General features: G+C 47.8%; 1 protein-coding gene across 11 annotated transcripts in view; it reads left to right on the top strand.

Annotated features, from left to right (window-relative positions):
• NAV2 (neuron navigator 2) overlaps positions 1-25,532 on the top strand; it is an 858,870-nt gene that overhangs the window by 428,976 nt on the left and 404,362 nt on the right. For 5 of the 11 annotated variants that reach the window (XR_014231592.1, XM_082342380.1, XM_082342385.1 and 2 more), the window contains exon 1: positions 16,214-17,330. The exons of 1 other annotated variant lie outside the window; for it this stretch is intronic. Coding sequence is in view for 9 of the 10 variants with exons in the window: in XM_082342380.1 (XP_082198506.1) it covers positions 17,073-17,330 (258 nt within the window). In the remaining variant the exon portion in view is untranslated. Of the gene's footprint in view, positions 1-16,213; positions 17,331-25,532 lie in introns of those variants that run through there. 5 more of the 11 variants (XM_082342387.1, XM_082342384.1, XM_082342390.1 and 2 more) reach the window with 4 other exon arrangements.

The following is a 25,532-nucleotide window of genomic DNA, read 5'->3' as shown; positions in this document are numbered from 1 at the left end:
CCCTGGAAACCCATGTCTGAGAAGCTGGGACATGTGGCTCCTCAGTCAAATGTTTGCTTTCGCTCGCTTTTGTCTGAGAAAGCTCATGGCTTGGTGCTACCTAATGTTAAACATATGAATATCTGGAAACATCTAAATATGCTGTGCTCTATAGACAAAACATCTACACAGGGATGGTCTGATTAATGGAGTTTTCCAGTAAAGCAGAAACTGTTCCTTGTTTCATTCCTTATGGTTGCAAATCCTTCTAAACTTGGATTGACTTTTTCCCTGCCTCAGTAAGTGGAGGGTAGCGGGCAAAATCCAATTTTATCTAATGTTTGGGTATCATTATTACCTCCACAGGCATTTTTGCGTCTTGACAGTATAGGCCATTATATTTCATTCATTCAATCGACAAATATGTATTGAGTACCTGTCATTGTTCTAGGCTCTGGGGATACATCAGAACGAAACCTCTGCTCTTATGGAACCTGAATCCCAAGTGTGTGCGTTTGTGTTGAGGTGAGGGGAAAGACAGGGATGAAAAATAAACAAGCAAATGACAGATACATTCTACCTGGTGGGAAGTATTCTATGTGCTATTGCACACTTGATGGGGCCCAAACTGAGTCACAGAGCAGCCAAGCCTCCCCAATAGTGGGCTGTCCCCCACCCAGGACAGATTTTGTTCCCTGCCCAGAGTCCCTGCTGCCTGAGAACCTGACCAATACCTTCTGTCCCAGCTCAACAGCTCCCTGGTTACCTATGGCTGAGATTTGCCAATTAAGCAGATCATTTGGTGCCCCAATATTTTCAGATTCATTTTCTGTCACTTATCTGCCACCATCCCACCTCTACCTGGGCCCTTGGTTTCCTCTGTGATTGAAGCCATGACTGCGCGTGACACTCACCCTCCACAGGGTCCCCTCGCTATGGGAGGGGTGGGGATGATGCGTTTGGGGTGAGACAGCAGATGGGTTGTTTGCACCGTAAACTTTCCCCATTGTCATGAGGTTGGAGCAGTGATAGCTAGAGGAAATATAAACAACAATTTCCCATGCACATTTTATGTCTCTGTCAGCCAGGAGTGCCACGCCGACATGAACACAGGATTCATTTGTTCAGTGTTTGAAGCTGCAATGTGCCATAAAATATACCATGGCCCTTCAAAGAGTCGGTTCACAACAGCCTGCTTTAAGAGGTCACCAAAGTGGCCTCTTTTTTTTTTATTTCAGGAAAATAAAACAAAAATATATTTACAAAACATTGCCCTTGGGGGAAGTCGAAAACATTTTTCCTATTTATGATCTGGTCCTTTTCCACTTGACAAATATCGCTTGCTCTCCTCCACCCACAACCCTGCCCTTCCTCCTGCTTTAGGTGGGGCCGCAGTTCACATGGTCTTCTGGTGAAATAACAAGTGTATCTGTACCCAGTCCCAGCCCAGTAGAGCCCAAATGCCAGCAACTGAGGGGACGTTTGAGGCCAGCACTATTCTAGGAAGGGGACAGAACAGAGAAGAGACACTGATTTGGGAACCCACCAGAACAGGCTGTGGTCTTCATTAGAAAAATGTTTTCAGTGTAGCTGGTGAGAGAATGTTAGGAGACTGGACCTATCATTAAATAGCATTAGGTCGATCCATATGAAATTATCATTTTTGAGTCAAAAATAGTTGTTATTGGCAATGTCATCTGGTTCCATCTGAAAATGAACAATAGCTACCAGTTATTGATTCCTGCTTGTGTGCCAGGCATTGAGCTAAGCACTTGATAGCAATTATGTCAATTAATCTTTACAGTGACCCAACAGAGTGGTGTCTGAAGTTGGGTTCCCCAGGGGTGGACTCAGATGAGTATTTGTGATTTATTAAAGCAATGCTGCCAGGACAAAAGCAGGACAGGGCCAGGGACGAAGCCAAGTGAGGATATGTGTTTTGGGCAAAGTCTTAGCCTCATCCTGCGTCGAGCTCTGGAGCTTCGTTTACTCCTCAGAGTTTGTCCCACCTCAAGACAAGTGAGCTGGGCTTTGGTGTGCCTGCGGGCCATCTCTGGTCATGGGTGCCCTCCGGAGTCCATGCTCAGACTCACTCAGCTCTCTGCGTACCTGGGTGAAGGGGCTCCAGTAGCCCACATGCAGCCTCTGAGCAAGGTCACAGGCGCTGGCCAATAGAGGCAAAGCACATGGAATCCGAGGGAGGGGAGGGCCACAGAAATGTTGAGGGGGCCCTGGGCCTCCAGGCAGAACATCTTTGGAGACCACTGGAGGTAGGTGTTAGTTTCATCTCCATTTCACTCATGAAGCAACTGAGATTCAGAAGGATAAAAGTAACTCAGCTCCTGCTACAAAGAGGTAGGACCAGAACTCTGCTGTCCTGAATGGGCCACTGTCATCCTCTAAATGTCAGTTCCAATGTCCTTGGTCACCAGGATCAAGCTGGTGGTACCCGGCTCCTCCTTACCTTAGAATGAGATTTCAGAGCCTACTTGCCTCATGCAGATGGATTTGGGTGGCAGGGGGTGGTGCGGAGGCGGTGTCGCCCTAGTGACTGAGAGCCATAGCCTGTCGAAGTCCATTTAGCAGGAAGCTGGACTTTTCATCACATTAGCTCTCCCCTGTGCCTCTCTAGGTTGGAAAAGGGGCCTTTCCGGCATCCAGCTCTGTGGGATCTGCTCCCGTGTCCCTCCATAGTCCCTGGAGCCTGTCCTCCCACTCAGGGGTGCCCTGGCACAGGCAAGGGTGACCTGCTGCTCTCCAAGGCCATGGCTGACGGCAAAGCGCTATCCAGTGGTCACTGCCTGAGAAGGCTATTGCTGCTGTGATCAAGAGCTCACCCCCAGCTGAGCCAGGCCAAGGGGCACATGGGCACCAGAACTCCTGGTGAGGGGGATCCCCTCCAGCTGCTTCCTCTGCCCTCCCTCCCCCGGCCAGGTGCCGTCACTTGCCCTTATTTAGCAGCCCAAGGCGGCCTTCCCGAGGGAGCTGAGTCAGAGCTTTCCAGCCGAGGACCTGCCATAGTGGGAAAGATACAGACTCTGGAGGCTGGATGGGAGTTAGTTCACAATCCCCGTTCATCCACTTACTAACTGGAGTGGTTATTTAACTTCTTTGTACCTCCATTCTGTCATCCATAAACAGGAAATAACAATACTCTACCCGGCAAAGAATGAATGAGATGTTATCTGTCAGTGCCTAGCACAGAGTGGGGATCTGAGAACTGTTTGGTCCCAACATTTTTGCCTTGGCTTTGCTGGCACTGCCTCCTGTCCCATTACCTGTCTTAACTTTGGGTCATTGTGTGCATTTTAATTCAACCTAGCTGCCCTGGGCTTGCTTGGGTGCAGGGTGCAAGCCAGAGAAATGTGTCCTTTATTTCCATGTGTTTTGAAAGGTTTTGTCCCTTCTGGGTTTCCATCTGACTTCTGTCCAAGAACACAAAGGGCCTGCTTTTTTTTTTTTCCCATTGATCTTGACTAATGCAGAGCTAGCACCTGGCCCTCTTCACTGAATTCCATTATACTCCACATGCTAATACCTCCTCAGATGAAGCTCTCTTGGACAGCACACCACAAGAGAAAAAGCAAAACGCTACAAGACCCTGAGATGATGGGTCCTGCCCTGCTCCAGCCTTCTCCCCCATACATAGAAATGCTGTCCTAGTTTTCAGCAGCCTAATTGAACATCAATCACTTCAGAAAAAAAAAAAAAACCCTGGTTTGCCACCCACACCATTGTGCTAAGAATAACTTCTCTCCCAGCAGTAGAGCTGGTCAGAGTCACTTCCTAGTGTTTCCATCTGGAATTAGGTGTGATGATTCAGAAAGTGCATTTGTGCATTTTGAGTCTGCAGCTGGCATGAGCCCTAAAACTTGAAGTCTGACAAGAAACCTAGAGTAAACATCCAAACACTTAAATACCCGAAAATCTGTCTCCTGTTGAAAGTCTTTTTCCCTTTAGTGTGTTGTTTGGATCTCATTGAGTCTGTTCTTCCTAGTTTGTCCAGGAGTCAGTTTTAAATACTGACTTTATTTACTGAGATGTGGCTCAGTTGAGCTCAGCATCTCATAGTTGAATTCTCAACCAGCAGGACTTCTTGATGAACAGGATCATGGGTTTACTGGTTTCAGGCTGAAATTGGGTTTTTGGAGTGACTGGATGTCTGGCTTTGGGGAAAGGATCATTTATCCTTTAATCTTCCAAATAAATAGAATCATCCACTCATTCAAAATCTATTTCCAGAATGCCAGCTTTTTGCCAGGCACTGTGCTACATAAGCGCCGAGGCCATGAAGTACACACAATAAGATGCCTTCTCTACTCTGTTGGAGATTACAGTCTGATACCAGAGATTCCCTAACCCTGGCTGCACGGTGGAATCATCCGGGAGCTTTTCAAAAGTACTTTTTACGTGTATTTTCTTCTTTAATCCTCACAATAATCCTACAAAATAGATACTGCTATTGCAGTCATCTTGAAGATGTGGAAACTGAGGCACAGTTGAGTGAGTCACTTGCCCAAGGATATTTAGCATCACAGAAATAGAATAAGACCCCAGGCGCTCTGCTTCCCGAGAGCTGTGCTAACCGCTGAACTGTCCTGCCTCTTCGTGTGTGGAAGCGTGAGAGGGGCTGGCATGTTTGGAGATGGATGGGGCATGTGACAAAAGAGAAACTAGGGAGAGGAAGCTGGAGAGGTGGGTGAGGGCAGGGCAGGAAGGGCCTAGGGAACCCAGACTAGGAGACCGGGTTTTATCCAGCGGACAGTCAGAATAGCTGCCACCTGTACCAATGAGAGTAAGAAGGCATTAGCTGCGGGGCTCGGGATACATTTCTACACGACAGAAAGTAGGTCAGTGTTTTGGAAGAGAGTGCGGAGGTGCAGGCGCTCCGTGACGACAATCAGCTCTGACAGCAGCTCCGTGCTGAGTGGGGAGGAATGTGAGAAGGGCCTCCTGCTCCTCTCCCCCCCCACTGAACTCTCGCTTCGACATGTTATCTGGACCTCAGGGGTCAGCCCCAGAGCAGCTGGCTCTGTGCCTTCCCTCCCTGGAAGCTGCATGACCTACCCAGCGCCTGTGCCCACCAGAACCTTCCTACACAGCACCCGCTCATCGGAGCACAGGACTGAGTGCTGAGCGGGCGGCCACGGATGAACCGGAAACCCGCGTCCTGCCCATTATCTAAGCCAGCAGAGAGGCTACCTATCCCCTCAGAAGCAGTAAGTGGTAATAGTTACACATGAGCCTGGGTTTGAATCCCAGCTCCAGCATTTAACTATGTGATTTGGGGCAAGTCCCTTGACCACTGTGGAGATCAGTTTTCTCATCTGTAAAATGGGGTGGCCATTCCTACCTCTCAGGTTTGCTTTAAGAATTGTAGATATCATTCATAAGGCACCTGGTAAACGTGTCTATGGTTCTCAGTAAATGGCAGCTCTTATTATGCCCAGTTAACTGCCATTACCGTATCCTAAGCTCCTGTGGGTCTTGAGAGCCCAGGCTGAGCACCCTTTGTTTTGCAGCTGAGAAAACTGGGGCCTAAAAGGGATCCGTGGTTTTCCCAGGATCACCTGGAATCTGAACAGCAGAAGGGAGCAAGAGGTACCTGTGAGCAGCCTCACTGAGCAAGGGTGAGAAGTTCAGCTCAGGCTTGGCCATGGTCACTCACAGCCTTTGCTCTGATTTCCTCTCTCCATGATGGCACGGATACAGCCTTTCTGGAGGAGCTGTGTGTACGAATAAGCTGTCATTCCAAAGTGCTGAAAAGTACTCCACAGGTGCCAAATCATGACTCTCCATGGATTTCAACACCTCCGTTGGCATGCCTTCCTGCCAGATGCAAGCTGCATGAGGACAGTGTGCGTGTGTGTTTGTCTGTGTGTGTGTGCACGTGTGTGTGTAGGGGATAAGGAAAGGGACGAGGAAGAAGAAGAGCACACAGAAAATTCCAGATTTTCCAGCGCCTGTTTCCATACCTGAACCCCAGTACACTGTGGCTTAGCCCCCTGCCCTACTACTCAAACAGAAGTGCTCTCTTTCTTCCCAGGTCCTCTGCAACCTACTTTCAGCCACCTGTTGGAGGAAGGCGTGAGCCGTTTTGCTGAGAGGCAATGATTTGCCCAACCTTCAGTCAATAGAGCCAGGGACTCAGTCCCAGGTGGCTGGTGTCAGATAGTGTGTGGAATGGAAAAAGCATGGAATTTAGAATCAGACAGTTCAAGATTTGAATCCCAGTTCCACTGCTTCCTAGCTGTGTGACCTTGAAAAAATTACTTCTGAGCCTCAGTTTCTTCATCCGTAAAAGGGAGAAAATTTGCATTATTTGGAGACATTAAATGAGAGGACTACTCTGGCACATGACTGTTTCGTTCCCACCCCAAACCCTGCCCCCATCCCAGTGGCTTTCTGCACCCGGATTACCACCGTGCCTGGGCTGATACTATGTGCTGACTTTAACTGTGGATTTGGAAGAGTCAGAGAGACACCAGTATGAAGAGGTGGCTGCTGAAAGCAAAGCCTGCCTCCCCCAAAGAGGCATCTTCCTTGGAGAGGATGGCCTCGGTACCTCAGGCGTTTGGGATAAAAGCAGCCATTGTTGGGGGGGGCACCCACGTTTGACATCCCGTGGCAGAAGAATGGTGCAGTACCCTGAGTGGGTGTCTTGGATATAACAGATATGCCCATAGCCTGATTGTGTACCTCTCTACTAACTGGGTTTGGCAGGAGGCCAGGTGAGGAGAGGGCAGATATGGGCTGGGGCTACAATGAGAGAGGCTGGACCTCTCTGCACCTCTCTCGGCCTGCAGAACTGCAAGGGAAGTGTTTGTGGAGAGGTTCCATGACCCTCTCTCTTAGCTTCTTTTCCCTGCCTGGCCCATTCTGGGTGCCCCAGTTCTGGGGATACAGATCCCTCTTCCAGGACAGGGGATGGTGTCCATGAACCCCTCTCAGAGAGGCAGAGGTCCCCACTGGGCTCCTAGCCTCAGGTTCTGGGCCTTCACTCAGTGTCTTAGCAATGGAAATTTCCACACACTCAGATATACCCACCACAAGGGGTCATGTAGTGACTCCAGGGTAGGTGGGAGAGAGGAACTGTGGCTTGAACTTACTGTGTGCCAGGAAAAACGATCATCGTAATGGTGGTAGCAGTGACCATGCATCCATCTCTGATTTAGTGCTTTACACATATTAGTTCATTTAATCCTTCCAGCAACCCTGTGTTGCTGTTAGGTACTGTTAGAAACCCCATTCTACAGATGAGAAAGCTGAGGCATTAAGAGGTTAAATAACTTGTCAAAGGTCACACGGTTGGTTAGTGGAAGAGCTCAAAGGCATGTGATCAAACTCATGCAGTCCAGTTCCAAAGTCATCCTCTTTTCAACCACTGTACTCACCTCTACTGCTTCTCTTAGTTAATCTTGCTCCAAAGTCCTAGGAGGTGGGTGTTACTCATGGCATAGGTGAGGCAACTGAGGTTCAGAGAGGTTCAGTGACTAGGCCAAGGTCACACAACCAATTAAGTGTCCATGCACATCTGTGGGACTCTTTCCATTTCACTGAAGGGCTTCCAGGAGAGCAACTGAAACCTTGACATCACCTCTTACCCCATGGGTAATAGGGAGGAGTATGCAGAGGGGGCGCCCAGGTCTTTGCGCACTGCCCAGCCTTCCATCTCAAGCACACTGGCAGGCAGCCATGAAAGCCCCATCCCTGCCTCTTTGCCTTTCAGACCTCATCCCAGCATCACCCCAACATCACTTCTCCAGGAGCCTTGGCTGCCTCGACAGTCTAGGTTCTTTATCTGCTAACATAACACTTGCCTTGCTTAGTAATTATACATCCACAGATGTGATTGTGTAATTATTGTCCATTTTCCTGATTGTATTGTAAGCTCCATGAGAAAAGAACTTTGGCTCTTACTAACATTATATCACCAGCAGTTAGCATACTATCTGGCATTCAGTACCACTGAACGATGATTTAAGTGAATGAATGAATGAGTAGAGCACCTATGAAGTTCTAGATTCACACTTGGCCCTCTGTCTCCATTATCCCCAATCCTGGCAACAACACAGTGAGCTAGTTACCATCATTCCCATTTTCCTGATGAACAAACTGAGGGCCAGAGATGAAATGAAGTGACCCTTGCTCAGTCAATGGGAGGTGAGATCAGGATTCACACCCAAGTTTGCCTGACGCCACCCCAGTCTTCTCTCTCCTTCACATCACTCAGAGAAGAAACTGGAAACAAAAAAGCAGTGATAAGCATGGAATTTCCTGGTGGTCCAGTGGTTAGGACTTTTACTGCTGAGGGCGCAGGTTCAATCCCTGGTTGGGGAACTAAGATCCCACAAGCCATGCAGTACAAGCGGAAAAAAAAAAAAAAAAAAAAAGCCGTGATAAGGGACTCTGCTCAAGCTCCTCCTCTAGGGAGAGGAGAAGAAAATGAGGTTGTTGATACCGGACAGGATTGAAAGTCAAGAATAAAGGATCAAAGGCAAGGGAAGAGCTAAAATGGTCATGGGAGGAGATTCTAGCAACCTGTCTTTGATAATTCAGCAGGAAGTCAGTCTTGCAGGCCAGATGCCTTGGAAGACTGGATTCTCCATCTCCACAGTCAACTCTTCAGGGTCCCCTCTACCCCCTTGGAAAGGATAAAACCCTAAGAAGCAAATGATTGTGAATAGGAATTCATTCACCATCCCAAAATTCAAAAAGACAGTCTTTGTGGAAACGAGGAAGCCAGGGTGACATGCTTGACAGTCTTCTTTGCAGCCTTAGGGAGACTGACTGTGTTAGATTCACATTTGATGTATGTCCAGACTGCCTTGAGGAAAAAAATTTTGATAAATGTATCAGTGAATGTCTAAAATTCTCGCACAATGTGGAGCTTCAAGAAAGATGCCATTTAAAAAAAAAAAAAGACCGAATGGTATCTTGCCCCCCTGTTTGTAAAACCATCTTTCTAAGCCAAAATATAAAAGAAAATCCTTGTATATTTTGTTCTTTTCCACCCTTCAAGCTCTTAGGTTTTATTTGCCTTGGGTTTGGAGAGCGAGTAGAGATCAACACAGCTGTTTATGTTTAGTGGCTTCGAATGATCTCAGGGCGCAAAAGATCCTCACGGGTGTCTCTGCATTGTTGACAGTTTTTAGACCAGCTTTCACTCAGCCAAGGGGTAGTGTGAACTAGAATTCCTTTTTACATGTGCCCAGCAGGGTTCGTTTCAGGCATACAGGGGCCTACTTTCTTCTCCGTCCTCTCTCTTTCTGCAAGATGAGGACTGTCTTCAGGCTAGCGTCGTGGCTAATAGAGACAGCTTGGTAGGTCAGTCAGAAAAGGATGGATTTCCTAGTCCCTCTCCTCGGGGGCGGTCTTGGCACTTCTGCAGAGGAGGATTCTATTAGGAGCTGCTTCCCTGGAAGGAAGGGAAAACAGGAAGGGTCTCTGGAGTAACTGTTCCTGGCTGTCTTAGAAGGAGGGAACCCTGCTTGTTAGTGACTTTCTTATCTACAGTCATCCCTCAGCAAATGTGAGGGATTGGTTCCAGGACCCCCTCGGATACCAAAATCTGTGGGATACTCAAGGCCATTATATAAAATGGCGTAGTATTTGCATATAACCTACATACATCCTCCTTCCATACACTTTAAGCCATCTCTTGGTTACTTATAATACCTAATACAATGTAAATACTATGTAAATAGTTGCTAGGGCACGGCAAATTCAAGTTCTGCTTTTTGGAACTTTCTGGATTTTTTTTTTTTTTTTCCATCTGCTGTTGGTTGTATCTGTGGACCTGGAACCCACGGATACAGATGGCCAACTGTATATAGATCTTATATATGTATATATATATAACTAAACTGGATTTAACTGAACTGGATTTTAGTTTAACTAAAACTGGATTTTAATCTTTTATAGCTAACAAAGCTTTTGTCTGTTTGTTTGGGAGAGGACTCATCTCTCCTGCCTGAAAAGGTGGAGGGCAGAGGTGGATATAAGCTAGCTAACTTCTATATCACCAGCATTTGGCACAGGGCTTTGTTCACTATGGGGCGTAATGAGTGTTCCTTGAATAAATAAAAGTTTAAAACAAGTAAAGATACTTACTTGAAAAATGCAGCAAAACTGCATGGAAAAGTAAGTTGAAATCAACCATAATCCCAACCCTTTAAAACAGTGATAGAAAAATAAGAAGGAATGACCAGTCCCCTAACTTGCTCCTCCGAAATAACCGCTATTAGTATTGTGATGTGATTCCTTCCTTCTCCTTCTCTTTATAAATGTATTTATTTATATATATGTAAACACACATAAACATATTAGCAAGTTTTAACAATAGCCAAACATGTATGTAAATAATAACATAAATACCCCCACGACAAATACTTTTTTAAAAAATAAATTTATTTATTTTTGGCTGCATTGGGTCTTCGTTGTTGTGTACGGGCTTTCTCTACTTGCAGCCAGCAGGGGGCTACTCTTCGTTGCAGTGCCCGGGCTTCTCATTGCGGTGGCTTCTCTCGTTGCGGAGCACAGGCTCTAGGCACGCAGGCTTCAGTAGTTGTGGCACGTGGTCTCAGTAGTTGTGGTGCACAGGCTTAGTTGCTCCGTGGCATGTGGGATCTTCCCGGACCAGGGCTCGAACCCATTTCCCCTGCATTGGCAGGCAGATTCTCAACCACTGCTCCACCAGGGAAGTCCCGACAAATACATTTCAAATAAAGGAAAAAGAACCACAAAGTACATACCAAAGTTCTACATGATTATTTTTGTTATCCATTGTTGAGATTTTTCATGCCAGCACACCTTTTCTGAGCACAGACCTTCATGAGTTAACTGCTCCAGGCCCTCCTCAGAGAGCCCTGAACCCTGGGCACCATGTACCTCTCCCAGGGCCAGGAGCCCCTCTGCTAGCAGATGCTTACCAGGCCCTGTACCTGGGGCAGAGTCAGAGGGTAGGCAGGAAGGCTCACAGGAGGAAAGCAGTAACCCAAAGAGGAAATGGGTGGAGGGAGCTTGGAGCATGCTGGCTTCTTGCCTGGGGGCCCGCACTGACCAGAGGTCAGGCTGCTTGATGCCGTCTGCATGGCTGACTCCCAGGCAACATTTGGGCAATTACCCAGCTGCCTTTGGGCTGCACAGGCAGCTCGACTGGCTCAGTGTGTCTCTCAAAAAGAAGATCTTGCACAGAAAGTAATAGAAGGCCTGGGTTTTTCCAGATTGTCCGTTCACATTGATTAAAATTGTCCAGGTTCTTGCCTCTTCATCCCCCACTCTAAAGTGTTGAGGGAGCAAAGTCTTTGTAGCATTTCTTAAGGCAGCACTTTTCAATTTGCCTGCAGCCGGGAGCTTTATTAACAGACAAATGCTTGGACCCCATCCCCAGAGTCTGATTTAATTGGTCCAGGGTGGGGCCCGGGCAACCCTGTGTTTTCAGTTCCACAGGTGACTCTGATGGACAGCCAAGGCTGTGAAGCCAAGTGTGAGAACTGATTCAGAGTCCATGAGTGCCTGTTTAAAATGCAGACACGCAGATTCAGAATTCTAGGTCTGTTGGGGATGTGCGGTTAGGGTTTTGATCCTTTAAGCCCCAGTTATTCTTAGGCTTCTATTGGAGTGTTAGTTCTACTATTTGTCATTTATTTCCCTGTTTGCTTGCCCTGTTCTCTCAGTTTTTCAGTTGTGGAAAAGGGCAACCCTCAGGCTGGAAACAACAGTTGCATCATTCTTTGAACCTTGAGAGCAGGGAATGAGCACTTATTCTTATTTGCTCCCCGTCATACTGCCCAGAGCCTGGCACATAGTTGGCTCTCAATTTATTCACTGAGTTAATGATTGAGCCACACCATATCAGATAAACCAGTGGTTTACCATATATTTGTTTGACATTTAGTCAGGGCTATTGCCTCAAACACCTGTAAACACACACACGCACACACACATTCACACGTACTCCTTACACTCCAGCCCTGCAGGTAGAAGAAGCCACTGTCTTCAGCTCTCAAAAAACAACCCAGAGATTACCGTTGAGCATACTGATCTGCACACATCCATCTGGAAAAAGGTAGATTAGAAGCAAGTGGAGGGGGAGGGGGGGTGAGCAGACTTTCTAAATAGCTGTTCTAAGGTTCTTACCCCAGTTTCTCTGCAGTCTGAGATGGGTGGGGTCTCATTTTCAGCCACTACCAAAAGGTGAGCATTTGTGCCAGTGCTGAGATAGGTGTCATAAGTTGCCAACCCATGCCATAAAAAATTAAGGAAAAGTGCATTTTTGAAAATAAGCTAGTCTGATTTTTTTTTTTTACTCACAAATAAATTCAAGAATGTTTGCTTTTTATATTATTCTAGAGACTTGCAACATGTCCCTTCATCATTTATAGTAGGGGTCTCCAAGAGTCTGTTGATTCTTTCCCCAGATTCCTGCATTTTTGTGTGTGTGGTAGGCTGGGGTTTAGATGTTTCAGGCTCTCTTAGGGCTGTCTTCTTGGGAGGTCAGGCGCAGCCAGGGGTCTTTAAGTCAGATAAAGGATGGGTTGATGGGGTTGGTCACTTGCAGGTCAGCTCCGAAGCCCAATTTACACTCAACTAATCACCAGTGGCTGATGTATAGGATCAGAAAGCGGTACAGCTGGCACATCCTGACCTGAGGATCGTTCTTACAGCCAGAGAATTGCCGAACTCTTTGGATGATGATTCAGTGGTCCTGGGAGCTTTGGTAATATGTTTCAAATTGGGAGATTTTGGAAGTTTAGAGTCCAAAAGAGAAAAAGAGAGAAGGGTTGTCAAAGTTGGGATTTAAAATAGTGGGCTGGGACTTCCCTGGTTGTGCAGTAGTTAAGAATCCGCCTGCCAATGCAGGGGACACAGGTTCGAGCCCTGGTCCGGTAAGATCCCACATGCCGTGGAGCAACTAAGCCCATGCGCCACAACTACTGAGCCTGCGCTCTGGAGCCAGCGAGCCACAACTACTGAGCCCACGTGCCACAACTACTGAAGCCTGTGTGCCTAGTGCCCGTGCTCCGCAACAAGAGAAGCCACCACAATGAGAAGCCCACGCGCTGCACCGAGGAGTAGCCCCCGCTCGCCGCAAAGCCCACATGTGGCAACGAAGACCCAAAACAGCCAAAAATAATAAATAAATAAATAAATTTTTAAAAATTAAAATAAAATAAAATAGTGGGCTATCCACAGTGCATATCATTTTTTTAAAAATAACATTTAAAAAAAACCCTGGATAGTGTGTTCTTTCCAAAGCAGTTTGCCATACGCTGAACCAGTGTCTTCTTTAGCTGCCAATGCTTGCCAGACTTATTGATTTAAAATGACTTCATTCATGTTAACACAGCATCTATGTGGAAGGAGTAACTTTATAGGACATTTTTATAATTTGAGGTGATCTTATTTAAGGAGGAATCTTGCAATTATCTCTTTTGCCTCAGGGAAAATATAGCTTTTTTTTCCCCTTTGTCTGGTTATAATGACAAATTATTTTGCTTTAAAGAAGGAAAATGAGGGAAAGACAGGAAAGATATAAAGGGAGATGAAAAATGTTCCAGGAAAGAGCAAATAAAATTGTTAAAGGGATGCAGAGGCCAGGAAAGAAATTTGGAAGTAGACTAAAAGATTCACTCCTTTTCCATCAAGAAAGATGAGAAGTTATAAGACTTTAGTTAAATAAATCACATAAGGTTAAGGTGAACTGTCATGTGTTTACCAAATCCTAGAGTATTAGGAAGAGGTACTTTTCAAAAAAGAATGCATTGTTTTTCATATTAGTACATATTTGAGGGTCTCAGAATCCAAAAAAATGACCTTGGTACAAATATGATTTAAATGGGAGATCCAAGATGGCAAATACATAGCATGTATGTCACTAGGTCTCTTTCTGTACCCATGACAGACATTATTAATTGATCAGGCTGCTGTTTCCAACTTAACTAGATACATGCACCCTTGGAATTCATTTCAGCACAGTGTGACAGAAAGTCAATTAGCTAGAGATGGCCCTTGAGATGAACCCATTTTGCTACCTATGGATTAGCCTTACTACTCAAAGTGTGAGCTTCAGACCACCAGCATGGGTGTCATGTGGGAGCTTATTCTGAAACCAGAATCTCAGCCCCATTCTAGACCTACTGAATCAGAATCTGTATTTTAGCAAGATACATAATTCTTATGTATATTAAGGTTTAAGTGGCCCTGGAGGAGCACTGAATGCATGATATATTCATTAGGGTGGAAGTTCTGAAACTTCAGAGTGCATCAGAATCGCTGGGTTAAACACTTGGTAAACCTAGATTGTTGGGCCCCAGCTCCAGAACTTTTGGTTTAGAAGATCTAGGGTGGGGCTTATCAAACAAGCTTCCAGGTGTTGATGCTGCTGGTGGTGGTCTGGGGACCACACTTTGAGAAAAACTACATTAAGGCCATGGAAATACTTTGGAATATCTCCATGACCTTTAAAGTCAAAGACTGCAGTATATTTCCATAACTCTTGCTACATCTGGCAGAACCAGAATTCTGAGTAGGAGAGTCCCAAGGTTTAATACAGCATAACATCTCTTATGACCTTATGTACCTGGATCTAAAAGGCTCTCTCCTGGTTAATTGCTGCTGGCACCATTTACTCATCCATTTGATGACAATCCGGGTAGCTATTCTGTCCACAGCATTATACTCAATGCTGAGAGAATCTAATGAAGGTTAAAAATGCAGTTCCTAACTTCAAGAGGCCTTCTCTTTAAGAAGAAAATAAACATGAAACCATAAATAACAAGGTGGCATCAGATGGTAAAGGGCTGAGTGCTAAGTAAGTGGCACGGGCCACGTGTGCTTTAATTTCAGAGGGAGGAATACCTGAAATTGTATACAAGACTGTGTGCATTTCAGTCTCGCTAGAGTAGAAAGTTGCTGCATAGAATGGGTGGAGATAAGATAGGAAAGGGAACAGGCCAGGGTAAGAGGCCTTCTTATTTCTTAATACTGCTTTGAGAGATTGTTTGAAAACTTTATTTCCTGCGATCTGGATAATGACAAATCAATGCTATCGGCATTGAAAATCAGGCTATAGGGTGGGCATACTGTGAAAACCTGTATCTCAGAGCCAGAGAAGAGAAACAGCTTATAAACAGAGATGACTGGGGTGGGGTGGGGTGGTGGGGGGGTGTTGTGAGAAGCAGTAATTTAATAATAGGGATAATAATACCCAACTTACTGGTCTCTCACATAGCTAAGTACCTGTGCTAAATGACTGTAATGAACGATCTCGTTTAACCAAACAACAGTATATTATATATATGTAGTCAAACCCCTTCCTTACTCCCAGTGAGAACCGAAGTTTTGTAAGCTTTGTCAGAGAACTTGCCCGATTTAAATCCAGGTAGTTCTCCAGGGGTGGGGGCTTCTCATCAATGAGGGGTCTGGCCTGCCTGTGTCATCTCTTCCAACTCTCAGCGAGGAACCCATAGAGCACCTGGGACAGGAGAGAAGTCCTCAGGCGAATTAAAGTCGAGGAACCTGTAGGGCCAGTGTGTCCGAGGCGCGGACAGGGAGGGGCTCCTACATGAAGCGCAGCAAAATTTAGCCCGAGCCCGCCGGGGTCATGGAGCTTCTCCTGGCTTCCTCTGGTCAGTCTGTGGTAGGTTGCAAGGAGGAACCGTCTTGGGGCGGGAGGCTTCGCGGGGTATTGTATGTGCCTATAAATACTTCAAATAGTTAAGTGAAATGTGCAGCCTTTGAAAGCTGGAGAGGAAGCTATTCGGAGGCCCCCCAGCGCGCCTGGAAGAGCTGGCAGAAAAGAGAAGAAATGGCTGGCGCGTCCTTAACGCGGGAGACGAGGAACGGCCCTGCCCAGACCAGATGGGGGGCCGCGGGGCTGCAGGCGCGACTCCGGAAGCCTCAGACCGTTAAGGTGACCAGAACAATTTTAAAAAGGAAACAAACTTCCCCGGAGCCTTTCCCGCGGGGCCCCGAGGCGGGCGCTTGCGTTCGAAAGGGCATTTTTCAAAAGGTTTCAGCGACGCGGGGGTGTCAGCCCGCGGGGGAGCGCGAAGCCCGAGCAGCGCTGCAGAGCGGCCACCAGCTGGCTTTGTACTTGCGGCCAAGCGCGGCCCCAGAGTTTCGGCGGCGGCCCGGGAGTTGAGGCCACGCCCCCCTTTGCAGTGAGAGCCGCGGCTGCAGATTGGCCCGCCACGGACCAATCGGCGCGCCGGGGCGGCCCGGGCTGTCAGCGCGCGCCGCAGCCGCGCGGGTAGCCGGCTGTCCTCCCCTGCGCGGAGCCCCGCAGCCAGCGGAGCCTTCCCGGGAAGCGCGGCGGCCGCTCGCGAGCGCTGCGCTGCCCTGCCCAGCCCGCCAGCCGCGCGTCCCGGTGCCCGCGCCCCACGGCCACAGCCTTGCTGCGCTATAGCGCACGGAGCATGTGCAGACCCGCAGGCGCCGAGGTGCTATCTGTCCGGCGGGCTTCTGGGCAGTGGTGACTGTCACGCGTAGAGAGACCTTTCGGGAGCTCTCGCCGCGCCTCTGCGTAGCGGGTGACACTGCGGTGCTCGCGATCAGGGCGGCAGCTGCCTCTCGGTGAAGACGTCTTGGGCTCCGTGCGCCCTCCCTCTCCCCCCTATCGTCCTTTCCCTTCCCCAGCTGCTTGCTCCTTAGCTCGCCCGCTCACACCCGCAGCCTCCCGGAGCGGGAGGCGTGGGTCCCCGCCGCTTCTCTTCCAAAGGGGCCTCCTCACTTCGGAGATGCAGTGACAAGTTAATATGGGCGTCCAAGCCTCGAGTTCCCAGGAGGAGAATCACAAGAGGCAACAGCTCCTGAGCACCCGGAGCCCTTGAACAGGCCGCCCAGGAGGGGCGTGAAACCCGGCTGCAGCATCCGTCCAGGTGGGACCAGCTGAGCGCCGCGACCAAGGCGAGCTCGCCGGATTGCTCCGAGATCCCCGACCCGGGGATATTTTTTTCTTTCCCTCGGCTGGTGGTGGGCGCCTCTCGGGCCGAAGCCCGGCGCCTGCTCTGCTGCCCGCGCTGCCTTTAGCGGTCGCCTCCGCCGCCGCTGCCAGGGACGTGCTGGGAAAGCCGAAGCCCCGGGAGAAGATGCCGGCCATCCTGGTCGCCTCCAAAATGAAGTCGGGACTGCCCAAACCCGTGCACAGCGCCGCGCCCATCCTGCACGTGCCCCCAGCCCGGGCGGGCCCCCAGCCCTGCTACCTCAAGTTAGGAAGCAAGGTGGAGGTGAGCAAGACCGCCTACCCTAGCCAGATCCCCCTGAAATCGCAGGGGCTGCAGGAGCCGGCGGGGGAGGGGCTCCCGCTGCGGATGAGCGGCTCGGTGGAAAACGGGTTCGATACCCAGGTGAGAGGTGCTGTGTGCCGGGGCACTGTTCTGGGAGAAGGGTGAATACTTGCGGGGGGGGGGGTGTTGGCATGGCCGGATAGGAGACAGGGCTACCCTGTGCGCTGAGAAGGGAACCGTCCCACTTAGGCCGGCAGATTGGGGGTTGCGCGCGGAGAGTGGGCTGGCCAGTGGGTGTGGCCGGTGACCGAGGTTTGCCTTAAGGAGCTCTGTGAGACCGGGGTGCGGGCACGTCTGCGGCTTCCTTCTGGCGGGCACGGTCAGGGTGTTCTCAAAACTGTGCCGCACTGGAAAAGCCAGGTTCTGCATGTTGAGAGCTTGGCCCCAAGAAGGCAGTGTCTGCTGCAGCGTCTGTCTGTCTGTGTGTCGGTTCAGCAGAGATTCTGTCCCTGCCAAGGAATGGTCCGAGGCCTCGTTGGGCTCCACGCCCTCTGGCCTGGCTGAAAGATCCAGGGAAAGGGGTCTGGGGGTGGCAGTGTACCTGCTCCCCTCGTCTTGAAGATGCCTGCCCCTGCCCCATCCTTTGGGTTGACAGGATTCCAGGCACGGTGCTGGGACTGCAGTAGAAGTGCTCGGTGCACCAGCGGAGGCAGGCAGCTGGAGACTCCTAGCGTCTCGGCTGGCTGTTGCGGTGGGCGGGGGTGCCTGCCTCAGAATGGCTGCCCGAAGCTAAGCCCCTCCTTCCTGGGTAGCAGATCCTGATGCCGGTAGCCCGGGTGACTGGGGCCGGGGTGGGGGGATGACTTGAAAAGAATTGATGACTTCTACCTTTCCAGACAGAGCCCGCATCACCCAATTCGGCTGGGTGACGGGCCCTAGCCATGCAATCTCTTTTAAGGAAATCAGCAAGGGCCAATCAGGTTCTCCTGGCCTCCTGCCCTCTCTGCTGCTTTTTTTTTCTTTTTTCTTCTTCTGGTAGGAGGGAGCAGGGGCGTGCTGTATTTTCTTGGCAGTTAGTCAGCAGGGACTTTTGGGGACAGGCAAACCTGACGGATGTGACTGTCCCGGTCAGGAGAGGCGGGAAGCCAGCGGGGGAGGTAGTTTGGGGCTGGTGTGAGGGAAGTGGCAACAGACCAGCTGACCTTTTTGGCACTTACTCTCTGCTGACACTGTCTCCACCTTCTCCTGGAGATTTCTCTGATCAGAGGCTAGAACTCAACACATTCCTAGCCTTTCTGATGGAGGAACTGGAGCTGGAAGCTAATTGTAAGCAGACTTTTGGAACTCTGGGTTGGAGAAGGCCCTCAAAGCAGATTAAGCTCCCACGCCAGGCTGATAAGCATGCCCCTTGCTGCTGCACTTGCTAAACATGTTTGGAAGCTGACAGGTTTGAGTGATGGTGTGTGGGAGAAAGATTTCCCCCAATGCTCCCAGGGCCTGTCTCTGCCAGGGTTTTGTGCTCTGCGCTCTTTTTCTGCCTTCGACACAGGTTTGTACGTGGGCTCTGAAATGGGAATGAGCTTGGGGGTGCAACCTTGTGAGGGTTTCCCCTCCATCCTTGGAGACGGGGCTGATGAGGTGTGGTGGGTGGTATGCAGGAGGCCAGAGCAGTGACTCCGGGATGTGACACACAGCCTCCAGCCTGATGAGGAGGACCCAAGGAATGAGAGGGAAAGTGGACACTGGGATCGTTGCTACCCAGGCAACTGTTCTACTGTTGCCCATTTGACCCTTCATTTAACGAACACTGTCGGTGGACTTGCCATGGGCAGGCTCTGGAAAGGTGATTCATCCCTCTTTTTCCTGAAAAAATGATCTCCAGCTGCTGCCGGAGGAGCTGGTGTGGTCCAGTTCCCTCGAGGCTTTTCTTCTCTCCCTCGCCCTTGGCCCACAGTCCCCTGGCTGCCCCCACGCCACCTGCCTTGCCCTCAGTGGGACCTTGTGTACTGACCATGTGGATGGTTTGGATGGATTGCTGAGGAAATTGGCCACTTCCCAGTGGGCTATCCTGTTTTTTTCCAGCCTGCCCTTTCTTTATTCATGGCCGAGCTTCCTGGAGGCTCTTCTCTGTGGCAGGTTCAGATCCTTTGTCTCACTGCCTCACCCTGGCATCCAAGTGACATTGGCAAAAGGGGTTTTCCCATCTTTGGACAAGGCTTCCTCCCCCTTTGCCTGACATGGTGTCCATTCACCATCCAGGAAAGCCTCTCCATACGGATCGAGGACTGTGTCAGACTTGACACATCTGGTAGTCCTGGACTCAAAACCTGGTATTTATCACTAGAAGATACTCAGGAGATGATGAGTTAAATGGCAAATGATACCTTGGGGCATCTGACTCCCCTTTTATTCAGGGGGCTTTGGGGAGAAGGCTGGGTTGTGCAGTGGTCAGTAGCACAGGCTTTAAAGTCAGGTGGATATCCCTGGTATCCTGTCTCCACCGTGTACTAGCTGGTGACCTAGTCCATTAACCTCTCTGGGCCTCACTGTTCCCATCTGTAAAAATGGACGTTAAACAACCACACAAATTATGAGGATTAAGAAAAAGAACATATGTAAAGTGTCATATATACATATGTTTATATATAAACATATACATACATCATATAGACATATGTATAGACATATATAAGTAACATGTGTAAAGCCCAGTGTCAGGCAAATAGGAAACACTCAATAAAATGAGCTATTCGTATTGCTAAACCAAGAGATGGGGCATCGTTGAACGTAGATCTAATAGCCTCTCAGTGAGAAAAGGCATAGCTTATTCTGTCAAGCCCTTGAGAAGGTATCATTCAGTTTGCAAGGATTTACAGAGCATCTGTCACATGCCTAATACAGTACCAGCCATGGTGGGAAGATGAGAGAAGTGCCTGATGTGCCAGGCTCTTTACATACGATCTCATTTCATTCCCACAGTAACACTTAAAGCATATATAACATTTTCTATGACAGTAATTTCCTGTAACATCTTCTTTAATGACAATAATATAATAATGGCGAGTCATCACATAGCACTTCCTATGTGCCAGGAATTGTTCTAAAAGACCTCATTTGATTCTTACAACAATCCAGTGAGATAAGTGTTATTATTCTCATTTTACACATGAGGAAACTGAGGCAAGGACCGGGTTAGTAACCCCGTGAGTAGCAGAAGTAGAATTAGGACTCGGACAATCTGTCTCTGGACTCCAAGTCCTAAACCAGCATGCTGTAGAGAGAGAATCATAGGGACTTGCCAGTTACTCGCAGGCCCTGATTTCTAAGACCACTGCTCTAGCCATTGAGCGGGAAGAGTAAGCAGGACTTAGCAAAAGGTAGAATAACTTGCTCCAGGTCATCCTGCTCCAGGGTGGCGAGTGGGGGGCCCAGCTCAGGTTGGTCTGGCTTCCAGGCTGGGGGGGTCTTCCCCTCTTCACAGCTGCCTTCCTCCTGGATGCTCTGGCGGATGTACAGGGTGATAAGACACAGCCTGGGCCTTGGAGATCTTATAGTCTAGTTGGGAGGCATGACTTGATGTACCAAGGGCATCAGGCACAACATGAAGAGGGCTGAGAGGTATGCTTGGGGCTGAAAGGAAGGAAAAGGCCACCATGGCTGGAGAAGTCCTGAGGGCCTCACGGAGGAGGCAGGAGATGGCGGGCTCCAGAGATGGGCAGGAATGGCTGGCTGGGGAGGAGAGGGGGTGATATGAGCATGCCAGGGAAGGAGGAGGAGCAGGGCCACGCGGTGGTGCGGAGCAGGAGTGGGTGTCACCACCGGGAAGCCGCACCTTCGCCTAACAGGTGATTGCTTCGTATCTGGTGTCTTCGTTTTGAAAGGTAATCATGAGCAAAGAACAAAGGCTCCTTGCAGTCGAGGATTGGATTTGCGTGCTGCCTTCGTGGTCCGTAGTAATCCTGAGCATGCAGGGTAGTTATGAGAAGGTGGAAGGATGGTGTCCATAAAAGACCCGTTTCATAACAGCCCCTTGGGAAATGACAGTGATTATTATTATTAGCTTAGGGTTCAGGATATCCAACATGGTAGTGATGCGGAAAGGACGTGGGTCTCGTGGCTTTTATTAGGCAGCGACTCTCTTGAGCCAGTGACAACCTGTTCTCCCCCAAGCCTGCTGTCCATCGCCATCAAGTGTGAAAAGACCTGACGCAGCCAGCAGCTAGCTTTTAGGTGCAGCCCCCACTGCCGACTTGCCAAACCCCTCACCTTGAATCTCTCCCACAAACCTACAGCTGGGGCTCGACCCCCAGAGAAAGGAACTGCTCTGCAGCCACAGATCCCTCCCGAATTCCCCTCCTGGTGTTGGGATACCTGGGCCTTCCCCCAAGAATGAACATTTATAGCATCTGCTCTGTTAACATGGCGTATAAATTATGACCATGTGCAAAGAATTGTTTTAGAGATCTGCTCTGTGTTAGTTCAGAAACTCTGTCCGGCTGACCTTCAGATAAGGAATGCTTGTGAGCTATTTGAGGAGAGGTTAGCCTATTTTTAAGAAGCAGTTGCAGGGGAAAAAAATTATATATATAATATTTTGATATTTCCTGTTTTTAGGAGCCTGGGGTTCAACTTGCAACTCATTTCTTTAAAAAAGTAATTAGAAGTGATTGAAATCCTCTGTGGGTGTTTTAGATGTTTAAAAAGAAAGCGCGGGCGAGGCCCCTGGGAAGAGAGCGCAGCTCCAAGCTTGCAACCTGTTGCAACTTTGCCCCATTGTGTTTTGATTAGAATCCTTGCTCCATCATCAAAGTTGATTATGGATTTGATTAGTGCATTTTTCTGCTATTGTGTTATTCCCTTTCTTCTCTTCCTCGGTTCTTGGAGGGGGAATGTGTAGCGTGGTTATCTGCCAACATGCAAGAATGTTTATAGTTCACGTATTATTGCTTATTCCATGGGTTAATTTTCTGAAGACACTTTAAGGGTGGGACTGGTGGCTAATTTAGGGTATCATTACGTGTGTATATATGTGTGTATAAATACATCTACTTCTGGATATGTGTATATATACATATATACACACACATATACAAATATATACACATGGAACAGCTTAAAGTAATGAGCACATGTAAGCACACACACATCAAAGGCCAGGCTGGGGGAATTACAGCCCAATTTCCAGCTTTCAGAATAGCTAGATTTGCTTCCCACTTCTCATACTCCCTTCCTCTGTGACCAAGATTGAAGCACCAAGTCTTGGTGTCCCATTTTATTGACTTATAAGACATAAGAGATGTGGCCTTGAGAGAGGTGTTTTAATTAGGCCTTAGTGAAGCTCCTGAAGCCAGTCTGAAAAAGCCAAACCACCCAGTGAGATTTTGGCTTAAGGTCAGAGACTCTTATTTCTTAGAATCAGTCTCATCAGCAGGGAAGGGAGTAGTTAGGGGGCATCTGCTATGTGCCAGGTAGTAGTAGACTGCTATAAATGATTTTATGTATATATAAATTTTATATGTATATGAAATTTAATGTGAAGCACAAGAAACTGGGTAAAATGTAAAGTGGCCCATGCCTTTCATATGAGGAAGCTGAGACCAAGGGAAGTTATCACTTGGAGACAGTTTTAAATGGTAGATTACACTTAACTGAGAGACAGACCTGGGTTCAAATCCAGGCTTTGGGCAAGTTATTTAACATCTCTAAATGTGTCTTCATCTATAAAGCAGAAGCGATGATGCTTATAGGTTGTCTGTGAAGATTCAGTGAGATAATACAGGTAGGTTGCTGAGCACAGAGCCTGGCATGCAATAAGCAAGGAATATGTGATATTGCCTATTTTTATCACCCAAGGTCAGAGCCAAGTTTGGAAACCAGATCTGCCTCATTCCAAGCCTGTGTTCTTTCTACCCTACCTCTCTGCCTCTCTGCCTCTCAAGTGCACGGTTGATTACATGGAGGACAGTTGACTTGCACTGTGGAAGCAGAGAGCATAGCGGGGCTTTGGTTAGATGAATGAGGGTCAGGGTCAAGAGTAAATTAATGTAGTCATATCCAGAGTTGTGAAATGAAACCTCCACATTTTGGTCCCAAACATGCCATCTCTATAGCACTAACCAAGCTGAGGGATCTGCTGCAAACCAAACTTATGGGAACCTCCTTTGTACACCCAGTCTGAGCTGGCACTGTCAAGGTGATTGAGTGGAGCTGGCCAATCTGACAGCACTGCCCAGGACCAAGAATGGAACAGTCCCATTGATTGGGCTTCTGAATGGTTTCTTATTGTTCTGAAGGCAGAAGGAAAGCCCTCTTCTCTTACTGCTGGCATGACTGTGGTGGGAGCTGAACCTTGTGATCAGCTTGGTCATTAAGGTGCCCCAAGGCATGGCCAGCTGCCCAGTGGTGTTTTACTGATAGCCACGGGGCCACTTTCAATGGTGACTCTGTCTCTTGGTCACATTGTTCAAAGAGATGGACAATGTGTTCCTAGAATGTCTTGGGCAGAATGGTTCATGTGATTTTGGGAACAAAACTGGGTCAGGCTTTTGTGCTTCAGTCCACACAAGACACTAGTGAGTGACACAAAAGTTTTCGCAGGAACCCCAAGTCGCCCACGCAGAACCTAAAGAATGACTCATGACTTAGTGCTCCATTTCCCAAGGAAAACAGACCCTCTTTTGTGTTTTGCAAACAGTAGCCCCACAGCCTCAGAATATTTTCTCTTTCCTTCTAAGTGAAACCTTAATACCTTTAGTGAATTTTGGTTTGTTCCAACCGCCCCTGTCTTGGTGGAAGAGAAGATAGGGTAGGAAAGGGGGCTTGGGCAAGATAATTATAAAGTTCTTTTGGAGCCTTTGAACAAAATCAGTTACGAGAGTGTGACACCGGAAAAATAATAATGGGCACTGACACTGACAGAGCATAGCCTCTTACCAGCCCAATGCATAGCACCAGGCATGCATCATTTCATTTAATCCTCCCAACATCCTGTTACATAGAAGCTACTTCCTGAAGAGAATAGAAATGACAGCTCTGGGAATCAGCAACTTTGGTTCTAATTTTGTCTCTTTAGATGCTTTGCTGCATGACCTTCAATAAGTTACATTGTCTTTTGAGCTTCAGTTGCCTAATCTACAAAATGAGTAGGATGATACTTGCTCTACTTTTTTTGAAGAGTTGTTGTAAAGCTTAATAGAGGTAATTATTATGAATGAGACTCTGGTTTAAACATCTCACACCATAAACACCCTTTGAGGAAACCAAGGGTAAGAGAGGTTAAGCTACTTTTCCAACTAGCACAGCTGGTTAAGTGGTAGACTCAGGATTTGAACCCTTATCTGTTTGACCTCAAAGTCAAGGTTCTTAAATAGCAAGTGTGAAAGCACTTTTTAAAAAATATCTGAAAAGGCATTGTTAATACGGAATCAAAGTAAATTGCTGTAAAATTTCCTTTGGTGTGGTATATATGACATCTGGCTCCTCCCCTCTGCCCCAGAGTTTAGAAATATTGAATATATTCATTCAATATTAAATAAACATTAGCTGCGTCATCATATCGGTTAACCTCTCTGGGATTTGTAAAATTCTAAGTGTTCTGATGCCACAAGGTCCACTAAGGCGTTATCACTGTGTAACTGGCAAGGCTGGTTCTGGACAGAGGAAGGGAAAAATGGGGAATTTGATCATTTGTTGGCACGCAGACGCAATCAGAAAAATTCAGATTATGGGTCATCGTTAAGACAACAGGCCTGGGATCTTCAAAACTGATAATGTCATGAAAAAGAAAAAAATTTAAAAGGTAGATGGAGAACTAAACTATTCTAGAAAAGGAGACTAAAGAGCTATGACAACCAAATCCAATGAGAGATCCTTGACAAGCAAAACCATAAATGCTAGAAAGGTCGTTTTGGAGACAATGGGAGATATTTGAGTACAGATTGTATGTTAGATAGTGTTGCTCCATCGATGTTAATGGTTTGGGGATAATGTAAGAAAATGTCCATTTTCTTGGGAGTTACATGCTGATATATTTAGAGGTGAAGTATCTTGATGTCAGCAACTAACTCCCAAATGGTTTAGAAAAAAAAAAAAGGTGAGTATATCTGTAGATAGAAGGAGAAAGAAAATGCTGTAAAATGTTAACAACTGGTGAATCTAGGTGAAGATATATGTGCGAGTCTTTCAACTTTTCTGTGTTCGAACTTTTTCAAAATGTTGGGAAGCAAAACAAAGCCTTGGCTAAAGAGCATACATTAGCAATTCCCTTGACATCTGTGGTGTATCCATGAGAACATATATGAGGTAGGAGTGTGTGTCAAGTAG

Source organism: Balaenoptera borealis (genome assembly GCF_965194805.1).
Source record: "Balaenoptera borealis genome assembly, chromosome: 11".
Lineage (NCBI taxonomy): Eukaryota > Metazoa > Chordata > Mammalia > Artiodactyla > Balaenopteridae > Balaenoptera > Balaenoptera borealis.
The sequence above is the reverse complement of the archived record's forward strand: the minus strand, read 5'-3'. Positions and strand labels throughout refer to the sequence as shown.